Below are 20,052 nucleotides of genomic sequence, written 5' to 3' on the forward strand. Positions count from 1 at the left end.
AAATGTTATCAATCTGTCTAATACATCTTACTTAAGAAACTAATTTGGCTATAATATAAAGTGATCTTAACTCCTACAGGCTCACACATTAAATAAAAAAGTGATTTTCAAATGTCCCATAATGTCACTTTAAAAAGACTACTGCCATTTACTGAATCATTTGCAGCATGTTATATACAAGTATCACAGAGAGAGAGAGACACAAACACATGTATGTGATAACAGATATTTCATGTATCTCTATCCACTCTGTTGGGAATTTGACTCAACGCAAGGCGATTTAGAATGTCACTGTTAAATCCGTACTTGTCAACTGCAGAGTATTCTATGCATTGTTGATACTGTCCAAAACTCTTCCTTTCTGGTGTCCCTTCCCCTGACAAAAATCAAAGCAAAGAAGAAAGAAGAAGAGAAAACCCCAACTAGGTTGCATTCAGATAACACAAGCCCCAGACATGAGACAATTTAAGCCATTGTTTGCAACTCAATACCATTGCATTTGATTTTATACAACTAAAGGTAAGTCCTGGGATTTTGTAGGAGCTTCCACAAAATTCAAAATAATGAGGATGTAATCAGCCTATGATCGTCAATTGTCAAGAGAAAAAAAAAAACAGGAAAATCCCAAAGGGCTTAGGACCCATGGGTTTAGTGTACTAACAAGAAAAGCAGAGTGTGGCTCAGAATCCTCAGACCACCAGGGAACAAAGTAACTGAAATGTGAAAGGCAAGAATTGAAGCCCAGAAATAAAATCTGGAAGATGCAGAATCCCAGTGAGTTGACTCTATGCATCTTTGAATTAACATATCACTTCTTGAAAATTGACTGATATGGGTATCCTGCAAGATTTCCATGATGACAACAATTTCCATTCTTACTGGAGAGATAATAAAGACGATATTTCTTGCCTCTTCCTTTTCCTACCTTTTCTCGATTTCCCTGGAGACCGGAAAGAAGAAATTCACAAGAATACCCCAACATTTCATTTTTGTGGTAGTCTCCTAGTCACATTGTCTTACTGTTTATCTAGCCCTTGCCGATACTGCTTATCACGTCCTTGTGGGAGGGAGAAGTTTTGCAAAAGAAACAATGAGATTTCATACCTATGAGAAAGACTATCTCTGCAGTTGATTTTCCATACTGCTGTTCCAGATACTTAGGCATGAAGGTAAATGAATTGATAAACGCGTTGAACTGGAGCACACTTACAAGGATGAAAAGCATGTAAACTGGGTTGCAGGACAGGCTCTTCATGAATGGTAAGAAATCTGAAACAAGAGAGTGCCGAGACAATTAGGCTAACTTTGCCTCGAATTTTGTGTCCAGTGTCCTCCTAAAATCTCACAAAGTCTATGCTGTGACACAAATATATTTGATAAATCCTTACCCCCTTGGGAATAATGTTATATATTATTGTTTTAGTGGCTTCTGAAAGTTAGTGGCACAAGTGGCTATATGAGAATCAGAACCCAATTATGTCATCAAGAAAACTCTAAGGAGATAGGGACACATCTATGGCTGTACAGTTTCATTTCGCTTTCTTTCTTTTCCTTCTGTTAACATCCTGTATTCACTACAGATTGACTAGTCTGCCCTGAGGTCCGCAAGGGACTCTCTTCGAAGAAGTGTGAGTCCAAACACTGATGTTTTCAATCCTTTGTGTAAGAAGAGATACGCTAAAAAACTGAGGAAGTCTACAGGGATTACTCTACAGCTCAGTCAACTTCAGCATCCCTGCAGCATTTCACAACACAACACTCATTAGAAGCACCTAGTGATGTTTTTAAATATATCAATAAGAGGATGTCACTTTAAGGATTGGTGACTTGCTTTGTATATACCAACAACCTTCCAAATGACTTAATCAGAACTACTCCCTATTTTAAAACCTGAGAGTTAAGTTTGTAGCCTGTCTCTAGTAAATGGATTGAATCTGAAGGAAGATAATGTACTTCTCACTAAATAGTCTCTTTCGTTTTCCTGTCTTCGTGTTTCCTGTCTTGATTTTCTAATTTTACACTATCCTTAATAAATTACCTAAAATTTCTGGAGCACAAAGTATAAACAAGAAACCATTCCTAAGTTAAGACAGAGCAGTTTAATAAAAAGGTAACGAACTCTAGTGGCAAAATCCATCTTTATGAATGAGCGAGCTATAGTCAGAATTCCTAGTAGGTTTGAACTCACCCTTGTTTGTTTACATGTCTGTTCGCCTAAATGAGTATCCACAATTCATATTGATTTTACTATATGTCTTACAATATTCTAAGTTCCTTCCTAGTTTTGAAAATCAGGTTTCCCTGGCAGGTCACACAATTGCACATAGCATTCAGTATTAGCTACTTCAAGAGAATCATGGCAATAATTCTAAGAATATACAAATCTCCGAATTGGCTACCAGTGCCCCCACAACTTTATTACAATCCTCAACCACTCAGCTTCACCATGCCCTAGGCCCCAAGTGGAGCAAAGACTCTCTGCTCTACCAGACACAACAGCTATAAGAATCCCAGCCCCCAACACAGGGAGAGAACACTTTTCAACCACAAGCCAAACTGACCAGAAGACAAGAGAGCAAACACAAACCGAGAAACAAAACACCCATCCAATGAAGACAAACACAGAAGTCAGAACCTACACCTATAATCACCTCAAACCTAGATGACTAGACACCAGCATAAGAAATAATAAAAATCATCAAAGGAAATATGTCAACACCAGAGCCCAATTATCCCAATACACCAAATCCTGAATATTCCAACACAGAAGCACAAGAAAATGGCCTTAAAACAACCTTACAAAGATGATTAAGGTCCTCAGAGGAAATGAATAAATCACTCAAGGAAATCTAGGAAAGACAATCAAAAAATAAGAAGAAACAAGTAAATCTCTTAAGGAAAGCCCAGTGTGAAGAAAATAGGTAAGTGAACAGGAACTACAGACACAAGCATCAGCAATGGGATGCAAGAGACAGAAGACAGAATCTCATGTGTTGCAGATATGCTAGAAAAAATAGACATATTTGTCAAAGAAAATGGTACACCTGAGAAAGCCCCCTAACAGAAAACATTCAGGAAATCTGTGATATTATGAAAAGACCAAACCTAAGAATAATAGAAGAAGAAATACAGTTCAAAGGTCCAGAAAATATCTTCAACAAAATTTTAAAAGAAATTTTGTCTAACTTTAAAAAAGGCAATGCCTATAAGAACTTCATAGAACAACAGGTAGATTGGACCAGAAAAGAAAGTCCCCATACCACAAAATAATCACAACACTAAACATACAGAACAAAGAACAAATATTAAAAGCTACAAGGAAAAAAAGAACAAGTAACATATGAAGGCAGACCTATTAAAATTCCATCTGACTTCTCTTGGAGACTCTGAAAGCCAGAAGGGTTGAAGAGATGTATTGTAGACTCAGAGACAACAGATTCGAGCCAAGACTAATTTACTCAGCAAAACTTTAAACCATCATAGAAGGAGAAAACAAAATGGAGTCAGATGTAAACAATATTTTTGCACAAATTCAGCCCAACAGAAGGTACTACCAGGAAAACAACACAGGAAGATGAACTATGCCAAAGAAAGCACAAGAAACAAACAGCCTCACACAAGCTTAAGCAAAATAAAGGAAACACACACACACACACACACACACACACACACGCACACTCCACCACCACTAACAACAAAAACAACAGCAACCTAACAATCATTAGTCTTGGATATCACTGAGTATCAATGGGCTTAATCCCCCAATAAAAAGACACAGAGCAACAGAATTGATGCAAAAACAGGATCCATCCTTCTGCTACATATCAGTAACACAATTCAATCTCAAAGATAGATATTACCTTAGAAAGGGCACAGAAAGATGTTTCAAGCAAATGGATGTAAGAAACAAGCTGGTGTAGCCATTCTAATATCTAGCCAAATAGACTTCAAACCAAAATTAATCAAGATAAATGGAGAAGAAGACTTTGTACTCCTGAAAAGAAAAATCCACCAAGATGATGTTTAAGTCCTTAACATCCATGACACAAATGCAAGGGCAGCCAGGCTTGTAAAAGAAATACTAACGAAGCTAAATCACATTCTGAACCTCACACATTGATAATTTGAGACTTCAATATCCTAATCTAATCAACAAAGAGGGGATTCAGACAAAAACTAAACAGAGACACACTGGAGCTAACAGACACAGTGAACCAAACAGACTTAGCAGACATTATGGGGGATGTCCTTCTCTGTGTTGTAAATATATGTTTCTCTTATTTGTTGATGAATAAACCTATTTTTGGCCAATGGAAAGGCAGGATTTAACAAGGAGGGAAATCCAAATAGGGATAGAAAAAGGTAGAATGTCCAGTCAAGGAGATGCGATGTAGCTGCAGAGGAAGCAGTAGACCCAGGGATCGCCAGTAAGCGAAGACCACATGGGAATCCACAGATTAAGAGAAATAGGTTAATAATTAAGAAATAGCTATCTAATAAGAAGCCTGAGCAATTGGCCAAACATTTTGTAATTAATATAAGCCTCTCTGTGTTTATTTAGGGCTAAACAGCTGTGGGACTGGGCAGGACTGAAACTTCCATCTACACGGATGCGTACAGAGCATATCACCAAAACACAAATAATAAACCTTCTTCTCATCAATTCACAGAATTTTCCCTAAAATGGACCACATATTCAGTCACAAGCAGTTCTCAACAGATACAAAAAATTGCAATAACCTCTGCTTCCTATGAGACCACCATGGATTAAAAATGGATTTCAACAAAAATAAAAAATAGAAAACCTAAAAACTTGTGGAAACTGAACAACTCCATACTGAATGACTACCAGCTGGGTCAAGGCAGGAAAAACAAAGAGATTAAAAACTTCCTAAAGTCGATGAAAATGAATGCCAACATACGCCAAACTTAGGGGACACAATAAAAGTAATATTAAGAGGAAAATTCATAGCACTAAGTTGCTACATAAAGAAATCAGAGACCTCTCATACTAGCAACTTAACAACAACATGAAAGCTCTAAGAAAAAGTGGCTTCATTCATAATTTACAGAAATTAGAAACAACCTAGATGTCCCTCAACAGAAGAATGGATAAAGAAGATGTGGTACATTTACACAATGGAATATGTCTTACCTGTTAAAAACAAAATGACAACGCAAAATATGAAGGAAAATGCATGGAATTAGAAAAAAATAATCCTGGGTGACGTAACCCAGACCCAGAAAGATAAACATGGCATTAAGTAACCATAAGTGGCTATTAACTGTTGAGCCAATTATAATCAGACTATATTCCACAAACCCAGAAAGGCTAAGTAACTAGGAGGTCTCTCTAAAAGGAATTAGTGGATCTTCTTGGGAAAGGAAACAGAATAGATTTTGAGAGTGGACTGGGGATAGTTGGGAATAGGAACAGGAGTGATCCACTGAGAGGGAGTAATGGAGGGAGAGAATAAGGGGAGAAATGGTTGGCATCAGTGGGCATTCGGTTAGGTGATGTGGAAACCTAGTCCATTAGAAATTTTCAGGATTCTAAGAAAGTGACTCTAGGGAGGATTCCTAGTAATGGAGGATTCAGACCTTCAACCAGCCACCCTCTATAAAGAGGCAAGACTTCCAGAGGTGGGAATGGGACAACAAACAAGCCACAAAACCTTCAACTGTAATCTATTCCACCTGCAAGATGGAGTAAGACTTTGGAGGAGCAGAACTTAGGGGACTTGTCACCCAATGATTAGTCCACTTTGAGACCCATGTCACTAGAAGGAGCCCATGCTCAATACAGCCTGGATGACCAGCAACAGGAGGCTGGATATCCCAAAGATCTATGACAGAAAAAAATCAGTAAAATAATTACTTAAGGTATTCTTATACACTAATAGATCAGGGCCTAGCTGAATCATCGTCAAAAATGCTTCCCATCAGCAATTGACGGGAGCAAACATAAAGACCCACAGCCAAACATTAGGTAGACAGCCAAGTTGGAAGTCTCTACTGGGTCCCTCATCTCGGAACCTGGGGAAGTCCACAAAAGAGGGGGAGAATAAAATGTAGGAGCCAGAAGGATCAAGGACACCAAGAGAGCACAGTTCACATACTTCAACTAAGTGGGGCTCCTAGGGACTCCCAGTGACTGAGACAGAAATCACAAAGCATAAACCCGTCTACATTAGGTCATCGGCATGCATGTTATGTTTGTTAGCTTGTTGTTTTATGTGACTCCTAACAGTGCAAGTGGGTGTGTCTCTGACACTTTCGTCTGCTCTTGGGACCTGTTTCCTCCTACTGGGTTGTCTCAGGTAGCCTTGAGTGTGGTTTTGGGTATAGTTTCATTGTACCTTGTTATGCCCTGTTCAGTAGATATCTCTGAGAGTCCTGGTTTCTCTGAAGGAACACAGAGAAGGAGAAGTTCTGAGAGAGAGGAGGTGGAGGGGGCACCAGGAGGAAGGTAGGCAGGGAAAACTGTGGTCAAGATGTATTAAAAGTAAAAACGTAGGGGGTTCTCCCAGGCCACCTTTCCCTGACCTGCAACCACCAGACCCTTCCAGCCACTGAATCCCCTAGAGTAACCTGGAGAAGTATAAAGAAGCCAGATTCATTAACCACCATTATTGTCTTGCTCTTCCACTTTCCAGGAGAGATAAAGAGAGGGGGGGATGGAGGGAGGGACGGAGTTGAAGTTAAAGTAAAGATCCCTGAGGAGCTGAAAGCATGGGTTGTGGATGACTGGAACTTGATCACCAGACAAAAACAGCTGTTTTATCTTCCTGCCAAGAAGAATGTGAACTCCATTTCGGAGGATTATGCACATTGTAAGAAGTCTTGAGGAAATACAGGTAATAAGGAGTATGCTGTTAATGAGGTTGTGGCAGGGATAAAGGACTACTCAGTACTTCAGTGGAATGCTGGGCACTCAGCTGCTGTACAAATTTGAGAGGCCACAGTATGCCAAGATTCTTGCAGATCACCCTATGCACCCATGTCCCTGGTGTATGGAGCATCACATTTACCGAGATTATTTGTGTGAATTTGGAGCAATGTTGGCCTATACACCATTCCTTTATTACTGAACTATCTATATGACTTCCTCAAGTACCTGGTGGAAAATTCTCCAACTTTGTTCACTGCCAGTAACTATGAAGTGGACCCTCAAGAGTACCATTGGAAAACCAAGTGAGGGGCGGACTCTCTCTTTCTCTCACTCGTGCTTGGATCTCTGTAAACAGGTTGGTTCTTAGTACTTCTCTTGTACAAATGATGTGCCTTAAAGACCATTAGAGTATAACAGAATTGATGTTTCTTTTCCATTTGATTTTAAACAGAGAAAATAAAAGGAGTCAGTGCTCCTTTCTTCTTTATTTTCATTTCAATGTTTCTACCAGTGATTCAATGATGGACAACACAGAGACACAATGTAGAGTGGTGGGTTTGTTCCTTTGACACTATGCACTTTTATAAAATGTGTTAATGCTCTATGACAAAATGCTCTGATTCCTAGTGCCAAATGGTCACTTCAGTGTATATAACTGAACACTGGTCCTTTTTTTTAATGGTGCTTAAAGAGCCCATCCTTTGCAAGTCATCCATATTATTCCTTAGGCATTTTGTCTTTGCTTAGTTGTTAAAGAATGGTGGCTCGTTTCATGGATTTTGTATTTGTGTCTAATGCACATTTTAAAATGATAGACACAATGCATCATGTAGCTACAGTTTTATAGGAGTTGTTTTCAGATCTTCAATAATTTTTTCTTTAAATTTCAAAACAAAAACACCAAACATACAAAATAAAGAAGAATATTAAGAGCAGCAAAGGAAAAAGGCCAAGTAACATATAAAGGCAAACCTATCAGAATTACATCCAATTTCTCCATGGAAAATCTGAAAGCCAGAAGGACCTAGATAGATGTTCTACAAACACTAAGACATCATGAATGCCAGCCCAGACTACTATACCCAGCAAAACTCTAAGTCACTATACTTGGAGAAAATAAGATATTCCAAGACAAAACCATATTTACACAATACATATCCACAAATCAAGCCCTACAGAAAGTTCAGGAAGGAAAACTCCAACCTAAGGAGTTAACTACACTCACAATAATATAGGCAACAGATAATCACACTTTATCAAAAGCCAGAAGTAGGGGAAAAACCACAAAACCACCACCAAAAACAAATCCAAAAAAAGAAGAATTAATAATCAATGGTCATTAGTATCTCCCAATATCAATGGTCTTAAATCACCTATAAAAAGACAAAGGCTAACAAAATGGATATGAAAACAGAATCCATCCTTCTGCTGTATACAAGAAGCACACCTCACCTTCAAAGACAGATGTTACCTCAGAATTAATGGTTGACAAAAGATTTTCCAATCAAATGGCCCTAAGAAGCAAGCTAGTATAGCTAACGTACTGTCTAACAAATTATACTTCAAACTAAAATTAATCAAAAGAGATGAAGAAGGTCATTTCATATTCATCACAGGAAAAACCCATCAAGATGAAGTCTCAATTCTCAACATCTATGCATCAAATACAAAGGCACCCACATTCGTTAAAGAAACATAACTAAACCTCAAATCACATATTAAAAACCACACAATTATAGTGGGAGACTTCATATCCTACACTCGCCACTGGACAGGACTACAAGACAAAAGCATAACAAAGAAACTAACAGAAGTTATGAGCCAATTGGGTTTAACAGACATCTATAGAACATACCATCCCAACACGAAAGATAATAACTTTTTCTCACCGCCACATGTAATCTTCTCTAAAATCAACCACATACTCAGCAACAAAGGAAACCTCAACAGAAACAAAAAAATGGAATCACCCCCTGTATCTTATCCAATCACAAGAGCTTAAAATTAGAATTCAGCAACAACGCAAATTGCAGAAACCCTACAAACTCATGGGAATTAAACAATGCTCAATTGCATGACACCTGGGTAAAGGAAGAAATAAGAAAGAAATCAAGACTTCCTGGAATTCAATGAAACTGAAGGCATATACCCAAATCTATGGGCCACTCTGAAAGCAGTGCTAAGAGCAAAGTTCATATCATTAAATGCCCACATAAAGAAACTGGAAAATAGAAACACTAGAGAATCAGCGGCACAACTGAAAGCTCTAGGACAAAAAGCAGCAAACTCACCCAAAGCAGTAGACATCAGGAAAAAACCAAATTGAGGGCTGAAATCAACAAAGCAGAAACAAAGAAAACAATACAATGAATCAATGAAACAAAGAGTTGGTTCTTTGAGAAAATGAACAAGATAGACATAACTTTATCCAACATAACAAAAAGGCAGAGAGAGAACATGCAAATTAACAAAATCAGCAATGAAAAGGGGGACATAACAACAGACACTGGGGAAATCCAAATAATCTTCAGGTCATTCTTTGAAAACCTTGACTCCACAAAATTAAATGCAAAGGAAATGGACAATTTTCTGGATAGATATCACTTACCAAAATTAAATCAAGAACAGATAAGCATTTTAAGTAGATATCTAACCCCTAGCGAAATAGAAACAGTCATCAAAAGTCTCACAATCATTAAAAGCCCGGGATCAGATAGTTTCAGTGCAGAATTCTACCTGAAATTCAAAGACAAACTAATAACAATACTCCTCAAATCATTCCACACAATAGAAGCAAGAGGATCATTACAAAACTCTTTTTACGAGGCTACGATTACCTTAGTAGCCAAACCACACAAAGACACAACTAAGATAGAGAATTACAGACCAATATCCCTCATGAACATTGATGCAAAAATATTCAATAAAATACTGGCAAATCGAATCCAAGAATATATCAGAAAAGTCATTCACCATGATCAAGTATGCTTCACCCAGAGATGCGGGGATGGTTCAAGATACAAATATCCATCAATATAATCCACCATGTAAACAATCTGAAGAAGAAAAACCACACGATCATCTCACTAGATGTTGAAAAAGCCTTCAACAAAATTCAACACCCCTTCATGATGAAGGTCTTGGAGAGATCAGGAACAACAGGAACATTCCTAAACATAATAAAGGCAATATACAGCAAACCAACAGCCAACATCAAACTAAAGGGAGAGAAATGCAACGTGATTCCTCTAAAATCAGGAAAGAGACAAGGTTGCCAGTCTCTCCGTATCTCTTCAATATTGTACTTGAAGTTCTAGCTAGAGCAATAAGACAACAAAAAAAATCAAGGGGATACAAATTAGAAAAGAAGATGGAAGATGTCAAACTGTTACCATTTGCAGATGACATGATAGCTTACATAAGTGACCTCAAGAATTCTACCACGGAACTCCTACAGCTGATGAACACTTTCAGCAAAGTGGCAGGATACAAGATTAACTAAAAAAAATCAGTAGCTCTACTATATATAGACAAGAAAGGGTCTGAGAAAGAAATCAGAGAAACATCACCTTTTATAATAGTCACAAACAATATAAAATATCTTGAGGTAACTCCAACCAACCAGGTGAAAGACCTATATGTCAAGAACTTTGAGTCATTAAAGAAAGAAATTAAAGGAGATATCAGAAAATGAAAAGATCTTCCATACTCTTGGATAGGTAGAATCAATATAGTAACATTGACAATCATACCAAAAGCAATCTACAGATTCAATGCAATGCCTATCAAAAATCCAAGCATAATTCTTTACAGACCTTGAAAGGACAAATACTCAACTTTATATGGAAAAACAAAATACCCAGAATACCCAAATCAGCCCTGTACAATAAAGGAGTTTAATAAGGTAACACCATCCCTGACTTCAAGATGTACTATAGAACTATAATAATGAAAACAGCTTGGTATTGGCACAAAAAATAGACTGGAATCAAATTGAAGACACTGATATTAACTCACACACCTATGAACACCTGATCTTTGACAAAGAAGCTAAAACTTTACAATGGAACAAAGAAAGAATCTTCAACAAATGGTGCTGGCATAACTGGAGGCAGGATCCATGCACCAAACTTAATTTCAAATAGATCAAAAACCTCAACATAAATCCAGCCACACTGAACCTCTTAGAAGGCAAAGTGGGAGGGAACCTTGAACAACTTGGCACAGGAGACCACTTCCTGAACATAATGCCAGGAACACAGGCACAGAGATGGTCAATTAATAAAAAGGACCTCCTGAAACTGAGAAACATTTTAAGGCAAAAGACACATTCAACAAGACTAAACGGCAGCCCACAGAATGGGAAAAGATCTTCACCATCACCACAGCCTAACAGCTGGGAACAACCATAGGACCAAACCAGGCCCCCTAAAGTGTGGGTGTCAGCTAGGAGCACTGGTCAGTCTATGAAGTCTCTGGCAGTGGAACCAGGATGTATCCCTAGTGCGTGAGCGCACTTGGGGAGCCTATTTCCCATGGAGGGATACTCTCTTAGCCTAGATACACAGGAGAATGGCTAAGCCCTGTTCCAAATGACTTGACAGATTTTAAGGATCCCTCATGGAAGACCTCACCCTGGATAAGGGATGGGATAGGGGGGTCGGTGGGGAGCATGGGAGGATGAGAGGGAGAGGGAACTTGGATTGATATGCAAAATAAGATCATTTTTAATTTAAATAAAATGTATATAAGATCAATAAAAACTTAAATAAAAAAATAATGTTCATCTGGCAGACCATACAGTCACGCAAAAACTATCAGTATAGCATTCAGAATTGTTAAGGTGACCATGATTCTAAGAATGGTCAGTCTTCTGAACTGGCTCCCCAACTATGGTCAGTAGTGTTTAAGGTAGATATGTGATTAGTCAGTGCACAATGGTGTTGGAGTTTATGAGTGATGCAGGAAATAGAAATATCATCAATAAAGTGCTCCCCAGTGCTGTCTATGCCGGAATATCACAGTAAACCAAGAATATAATGTACTGTCACCCTCAATTGCCAGGTGAAGAAATAGGCCCTTTTATTCTCCAGGTATAAACTTTCAGAATTCCAGAGCCTAAGCCATGCACCTTTTGCAGTAACTCAGATCTCTTGAGAATACTACAGAGCTCACTACACACACACAACTGTGAAATTAGTCCAAGGTTTAAGAACAGACTGTCTTGAACACTCAACTTTTTACAGAAGCATCAGTATTCTGCACCAGAGGTTAGTAACATCCCTCCTTGTTCTACAACAGTCTGATCCTTAGGGAAAAGTTCTCCTGTGAACTAAAACACACCTTCAAATACAAAGGACTGTGTCACCTCTCAGCTTTAATTTGAAGGATGCTCAGAGCTAAATTAACATTTTTCTTTTCAAACTATAGAGTCCCTTACTACAGCTATTTCTCTCCCATTATCTTTAGCTTGAATTTCTGGTTATTCGTGTTTTTCTTAACTTGTAACAATATTTTCTATAAAATAGGCCTTTCAAAACATATGAGAAAAATTTATTTGCTTATTGAGTGTTCAGATTGACTTGAAATTTTCATAAAGTAGTCATTTTTCTAAACTAAGATAAGTTGGGTTGCAAATTAAGTCAGTTGTTCCCAAGTTGTAACTTTGGAAGAAGTTTAACACATCTAGTAGGGACCGTTAGTGACAAACTGCCTGAGTTCAGCACAGCATGACAAACACTACACTAACTGAAGCCCCATCAAATGAAATACAAGGTTTAAAGTTTTCCTGTTTGCCTTTAGTGAGTCCACGTTTTTCCTCCTTGGCTTTTTCTTGGTGTTTCCCTTCTGTGTCACTTTTAGTCATATCCACGTTATCCTCCAGTCCTTCCTTTGGGAGTGTTTTGGGAAGAAAGAAAAAGGGGATGCTGGTGAGGATATTCACTCCGGCACAGATCAAAAAGCCGACCCACCAAGCACCGACCCAGCGTGTATCCGTGGGAGTTATGGTCAGGTCACCTGTAAAGAAATACAGATAATTTATTAGTTTCCACCATTCGTTCTTGTATAAACCATAGAAAATTATAAGGATCATAATGCCGTCTAAGGACAAAATTGTGAATTATATGTAAACTTGTGACACATTAGTCATCGTTCTTATTTGGGCCTTGAACTTGTGATTCTCTGCCTCTGCTCCCTAAATGCTGGGGTCAAAGGCATCTGCTACCCTCTGGGCGAATTCAGACATTGAGAAATTGTGTCTGAGGTTGACCAATTGTGTGAAGTTGAAATTAAGAAGAAAAATTTCTGAATTACTAGCATATCATAATACTGTAAACTTCATTTTAAAAAGGCAGAAAAATGTCTGAGTAATATTTAAGGAACTGGTTTTATCCTTATGTGTTTATACCTTGCAACATCGCAGTGGGTGTAGAAGGGGACTGGAGAGACAGCTCATTGGCTGAGAGTTACTGCTCTCTGGCAGAGGTCCTGAGTTCTATAGCCAGCACCCACATGGAAACTCACTACTGCCTGTCACTCTAATGGCAGGACATCGGAACCCCTCATCTGACCCCAGCAGGCACCCACTCACAGACATAAACAAATGCATAGAGATAATAAGACATCACATGGTATCCAATTTTTACAGTTTGTGTGTGCCTTAAAAAATTAGCTGACTTTGTCTACCAATAGAGGTGATATATTTTCCAGCAGTAAATGACTATTTCTGTGTGTCTTGTGAAAACTTTTTAAATTGATGTTTATCAAATAACAGAACTATCTCTTTCATTATTCATAGTGACTGCCTCATTGAGAAAGACCTATGTGAGTAAATCTTTTGAGACTAAGGGTGTGGCTGCAGTGTGGTTGGAGAGTGGTGGGTTTTTTATCAGAAGTTGACATTTCATCGTTGCCTCTTCTTCTCTTAGATCTGAGTCTGTAAATGGTCATAATCTGCCTAACATAGGACCAAAGGAGGCAGTGGCATAGCAACCTAGAGCATTCTCTCACACTCTAAGAAATGTACTGTGTAAATAAAATGTATTGTGTTACCTGTATTCACAGACCCAGTGTCTACATAAATGTTTGCACAGAAGGATCCCAACAAAAGTCCAATCAAAGGGCCGATGATCATTCCTGTTTCCAAAATCCCTGGAAGTAAACAAAGACAGGAAGTTACACACAAAAAAATGCTTACATAAAAAAAGCCTTGAGATTGAATTGTTTTAAATATTAGATTTCTTTCCATTCCTTTGTAGAGCTGGGTATCAAATCCAATAATCTAGGCAAGTGCTTTACAATGTACCTACACCCAACTACCCCAGATACTTTATAATCAATGTATAAAAATTTAAGCTTGGTGTGTATCTTGTTAGTTCATATATATAATATATATGTATTGTTGCATGTCTGTATGTTGGCTTCTATAAATATTAACAAAGAAGCTCCCATTGTTTCTATATGTAATGTTCCCCAGAAGCTCATATGCTACAGACTTGTTCCCCAGTGGCAACCACTGGGGTCTGAAGGAACCCTTCCGATGCAGGGCGTGGTGTTGAGTCTTCAGGTCATCAGGAGAAGAACCACAGCCCCTTCCTCTTTCTGCTTTGCTTCCTGGTCACAAAATGAATGGTGTCACTCCTCCCTTCCTTCCACCATAATGAGCTGCCTCATGACAGACCTCCAAAACAGACAGCCCAGGGACATAGACTGTGAAGGGCAAGAAATCTTCTTTTGCAGTGGTGTTAATGACTGCTGACTCACAGTTGATGCTTCTGTGACAGCCTCTTCTCCCCACACAACCCCTCCAAAGAAATGAAGCAATCTAGAGAGTAAGCCATTGAATAGACCTCTTAAAATTTGTGATAGGGATCCTGAAGTGTAGCTCTTCACAGTCGATGTTTTTTGGCAGGACTAGAGGTGGGCAATGACTCTTAAAAGGTTGGCCAAAGGGAGATTGACCATGGTCAACTGAGAATATGGCTAACACAAATTGAACTTAGTATTGTTTTCTTTTTTCTTCTTCTTTTCTTTAGAGGAGGTCACAAGGGAGGAGGGGTAGCCTTGAGAAAACTGGGAAGTAAATATGATTGGGATATGTGCATTATGGGAAACTCATAAGAACCAATAGAAATACCAAAAGTGAAGATAGTGACCCATGATGGAGGTCCCCGGTGGCTCCCAGGGAGCATGTTGGAATTAGAAAGGAGCTGAGAAGAGTGAGAGGGTAGGAGTCAAGGCAGACAGCATAGAGCAGAAAAGAAATCAGTGGAGGCTGGAGATCGTGTAGGAATCCTTGGATAGAGGGCATCAAACATCAGGGAGTGTTTGAGAGAACAAGGAAGACAGAGGGTTTGGTATTGAGAAGCCAGGCTCACAGAGGAGGACTAACCCATAGAACCACACAGTAAGAGGAAAAGAAAAATATGAAGTGAAGAGAAGGCAGGACGTTGAAGTTGTTCATATCTGTTTTGTCTGTGAGCAGGGATGGCTCAGCAGAGATACTGAGCTCAGGACAGCAGGGAGATGCTGATGGTGCTTTCAAAGGAGCCACGTGAGGTTGTAAGGGACCGAGGAAATGGAAATAATAATAAAATAAGAAATAAGACAAGAGGGGATGGGGAAAGGGATATATAGGAGTTGAGGGGGAGGGAACAAGGGGAAACAAGAGAAGGGAAACTGCGGTCAGTATGAAAAATGTAAAAATAAAATTAAAATTAAAAAAATAAAAAAGAAGGCCAGGATAGCATCCAAGAGAGGTGCTGTTGTGAAGACACTCCCTTTCTTTGGAAGACACATTACAAAAAATTCACCACAGCTCATTCTGCTTTTGAAACTTTGCAAGTTTCATTTCTGTTGCTGTGAGAACATTTAACCTTGGCGAGAATGGGATTCTTCTTGCTTACAATTGCATCACAACAGAGAATCCGCAGTAGTGGGAACTTTGAAGGGGGAGGGACAGCATGCACTCTGTGTCTTTGCTCGCACAGTTGTGCTCAGCTCTTACATAGCTCATGATTCCTTGCCTAGGGAATGGTGCTGCCCACACTGGTCTGGCTCTTCTCACATCAATTAACTTAATTAAGACAATCTTTTGCTGACATGTCCACAGGGAAACCCACTAGAGATAAAACTTCATTAAAACTCTCCTCCCAGGAAGCTCTAGGCTGTGTCCAGTTGACGATTAAGTCTAAGTGTCACAGAGTCCCTTTGAAAGCATGGCTCTGGAAACGCGGAAAGGAGGTTGCTCTGATCATGTCTTCCATGGGACTGACTGTCATCATACTGCAAGAACGTTGGCTGCAGCAAAAACACAGAAACCTGTAGTGATGTTTTGTTTGTAACCTAACAAAGTTTGCCCGAAGATCTGAAAAGCAAAGCAATCAAGCCACTGCAGAGTTCTCACGTCTACCAAGGCTAACACCAAATAGGGGTGATCCTGTACTCAGAGTGACTGCAGACTGCAAGCTCTCCACCAAAAACTTCAGACTTTCCTGAGACTGCACTGAGCTCCTGCCTTATATTCCTCTCTACTGCTGGGATTAAGGGTGTAAACTGTTTCTTTTTATACTGATTCACTCTCATGCAGCCCATGGTAGACTTGAACTCACAGAAATCCATCTGCCTCTGTCTTCTGAGTGCTGGGATTAAAAGTGTGGCCACCACTGCCTGTTCTTTATAGCTAACTAATTAGTGATTTAGGTATGTGATTAACAGGTGGCTTAGTTATTATTAACTGACTGTGTGGTTAACTAGCGGCTTAGCCATGCTCTCTGATCTTCAGGCAAGCTTTATTTGCTAGATTACAACAAAATATCACTACAGAAATCAATATAGCCCTTGGAGGCAGCAGGGACCATGGACATCAACATGGCCACAGGCAGCAAGCAGCACAGGCCACACATATCAACATGACTCCAGGTGGCAAGATGGACCAAAATCATATACATGGCCTCCAAGGGCAAAATGAACTCTGGAGGTATTTCAAGGATTCCTATTCCAGAAAAAGAATCACTGTCCATCTCTGACATCCTATCATTGTTCAGAGCCTGGGAAATCCTGCAGTTGGGCAATGTGTTGGAGGTTATTACCTGGAAGATACATGTGTGTTTCATGATAATATCAAGTAATACAACCAAAGGGATGAACTTGGATATTTGTCAAAACTATGAAGAACCCTATCTAGGCTGAGAGGTTATAAGGAAGGAAAATATGTCATTAACTTCATCGAGAAGCAGAGCCCCAAGTAGTAAAAGAGAGCAGATGGAAAATAAGAAATAACTTGGTGAACATGGTAGAGGAGACATGATTAAAACCATCTTTGGTAAAGCTTAAACTACAAGAATGTTTATTACAATGCAACACAAGAAAAACACTGCAGGGCCAGGCAGATAGCTCAGCAGGTAAAGGCACTTTTCCATGAAACCTGGACCCGAATAGTCCAATTCAATTCCCAGGCCAACTACCAACAGCTGTCTTCTGACCACCACAGTTTAATGCAAGTTTACACACACACACACACACACACACGCACACACACACACGCACGCACGCACGCTCGCACACACACAGGAGGGGGGGCTAAAAATGTAAAACTGTATTTTAAAATACTACAGACACAAAATGCCCAAAATTGAAGTCATAATTACTTATAGAAGAAAGAATGAGACTCTAAAAGAAGGAAAAAAAAACCAATAGGATTTACAGAAGACTTTCCAGAAAATGTTGGTGAAGCTCTAATGGTTTAAAGGTAGTGTGGCAGCATCAGAGGAGTATAGTGTCTGCAGTCCATTGAACAATCTTATGAACTCTGCATACAGTTCTGGAAACTACAAAACATTCAAATCAATCCTCCCAGAAAGGTTGATTTTCAAATTTATGGTGGCGGTTTGAAGAAAATGACTCCCAAAGGGAGTGGTACTGTTAGAAGGCATGACCTTGTTGGAGTAGGTATGGTCTTGGTAGAGAAGTGTGTCACTGTGGAGGTGGACTTTGAGGTCTCAGACATGCTCAAGCCATGCCCATTGAGACAGTCTATTTCCTGTTGCCTGCATATAAACATGTAGCAGCTACTTCTCCAGGATCCATGTCTGCCTGCATGCTACCATATTTCCCACCATGATAAAATGGACTAAACATATGAAAATGTAAGCCATCCCAATTAAATGTTTTTCTTTCATAAGAGTTACCATGGTCGTGGTGTCTCATCACAGCAATAGAAACCCTACTTAAGACACTTACCAATGTATAAAGGAGAGTTTTCAGATTTGGCAAAATCTTCTATGTAGGAAATACCCAAGGGCATGATGGGAGTTTCACCAATTCCACGTATAATATTTCCTACTACTACATATATCCACATTAGTGATTTAATTTCTTTCACACATTCTGCATGAAAACAAAAGAAAATTGCACGAGTATTTTGACAGTCAAGTGTTACTGACAGTTACTTCAAAAGTTTTTCTAAGCCTTTCTCAGGTCACAAACCCACAATGACTATTCAGTGACTTGCCTTACTTACTAAACTGTCTATAAATTTGTAACTCACCCCTACTGCTTGTCTTAAAAGATTACCTAGCAATGGACTATAAGTGCTATGCTGCAAACAATTTCCTCTTTAGTAGGGGAGATGACTCTACAGATGGATGCCTCTTCCTGATTCAGTCGTTAGTGGCAGCACATTTGTTGTGAGAATTTACACCACAGAAATAGGCAAACCATAAAACCTAGGCATTTCCCTCACCTCCAGGGACTCAGTTTTCCACCAACCAGTGTCCACTGCCTCATTCCTCCACGACTTTGAGGAAGGAAAAAGAAGCACACATGTGTGTATATATCTGACAATTAATGCTGTGTGACGCAACACAGAGAAGACTGATGGAAGTTTGAACTCCACACAGCCACAATTGCTTCTTAAAAACTAAATATTTTCATTGAATAGTAACCATATTTTTCTATAGATTCCACTTTTTAGTATCAAACAATTCCTCCAATGCACCAAGCAGCATGTAATCGGTAAAATAAGACAAACTAAGCCAAATTGACTTGAAAGGCAAAAGGAGAAATCTTTGAAGGTTGCATGAACCTCCCAATTTTTTTCTAAGCTAAATGAACTTCCACTCCCTAAGGAAGCTTGGCACTGTGTTTTCAGAGAAGTGAAGGACAATGTACTCTCTTCTGTGAACTGGCCAGAGGCTGCCGTTAAATGTCCTAAGCACAACTGAGACATGAGATCTAACTGTTACTTATTCCTGGTTAAAGTAAAATCAGTTTCTGTTGCTAAGAATTAAGATTCATATCTTTGATAAACACAATGATTTCTGCCTTCAGATCACAGAAAAATGTCAACTTGTAAGGCAGAACTGAAGGCATCAGACACTGAAAGAATCAAGTGCTTTCCTTAGGCTCTGCACATGGGGAAGATTTTAATTCATCTACTGCAATGCAAGGAGTACAAGGGGTGGCTTTTCAAAAGTTGGTTCAGGAGGTGAGAAGGGGCTAGCTTTGAGGACACTGCTTCAGGTGTCTTTGCTTAGAGGGCTGCTGTGTCACTGAGCTTCAAGATGGCTGCGCTTTGACCCTCGAGTTATTTTGATCTCCACAGACTCCCTGGGAGCAGTAACATTCCAAGCCTTGAAGGCTGCTGCAAATTCTGTAGCATGGATCTAGCATAAGATAAAGGAGCTCTGGCCTGAGGTGATTCTGCTGAGACAGTTCTAGACTAAATGTTCAGAAGACATGCTGGTTGCTTTAGCATATGTGACATTAGGAATACTTTTTAAATGTATATCTAAATGGGTGCATGTACCTTTATGAGCATTTGTGCACATTGCGTGTGCAGGTGCGCAAGAGGGCCAGAAAAGGACACTCAGTTCCCCAGAACTGGACTCACAGGGTGTTGTGAGTACCCCGATATCACTGCTGGGAACCAAGCAGGCCCTCTGTAAGAATTGTATGGTGCTCTGAACCAAATTATCCCCCAAGAGTCCCTAGAATTAAATATTTACCCTCCAGTTGGTGGTGCTACTGGAGAGGTGGAGGAAGAGTGTGACTGGAGATGGACTTCACAGGCTCAAAGCCTTACCCTACTTCCAGTTTGCATTCTCTGCCTTATGCTTATAGCTGAGATGTGAGCTTCTAACTTCCTTCTTCTGCTGCCT

At 39.4% G+C, this 20,052-nt stretch overlaps 1 protein-coding gene and 1 pseudogene across 14 annotated transcripts in view; one reads left to right on the forward strand and one right to left on the reverse strand.

Annotated features, from left to right (window-relative positions):
• LOC101831756 (solute carrier organic anion transporter family member 1A5) overlaps positions 1-20,052 on the reverse strand; it is a 107,160-nt gene that overhangs the window by 24,984 nt on the left and 62,124 nt on the right. For all 14 annotated transcript variants that reach the window (XR_005876597.1, XM_040743518.1, XM_040743513.1 and 11 more), the window contains 4 exons: positions 18,134-18,280; positions 13,946-14,044; positions 12,689-12,910; positions 1,105-1,269 (listed from right to left, as the gene is read on the reverse strand). Coding sequence is in view for 13 of the 14 variants with exons in the window: in XM_040743518.1 (XP_040599452.1) it covers positions 1,105-1,269; positions 12,689-12,910; positions 13,946-14,044; positions 18,134-18,280 (633 nt within the window). In the remaining variant the exon portion in view is untranslated. The remainder of the gene's footprint in view (positions 1-1,104; positions 1,270-12,688; positions 12,911-13,945; positions 14,045-18,133; positions 18,281-20,052) is intronic.
• On the forward strand, positions 6,204-7,198 carry LOC106021374 (annotated as a pseudogene).

Source organism: Mesocricetus auratus, unplaced genomic scaffold (assembly GCF_017639785.1).
Source record: "Mesocricetus auratus isolate SY011 unplaced genomic scaffold, BCM_Maur_2.0 Super-Scaffold_100001, whole genome shotgun sequence".
In the NCBI taxonomy this organism is placed as follows: domain Eukaryota; kingdom Metazoa; phylum Chordata; class Mammalia; order Rodentia; family Cricetidae; genus Mesocricetus; species Mesocricetus auratus.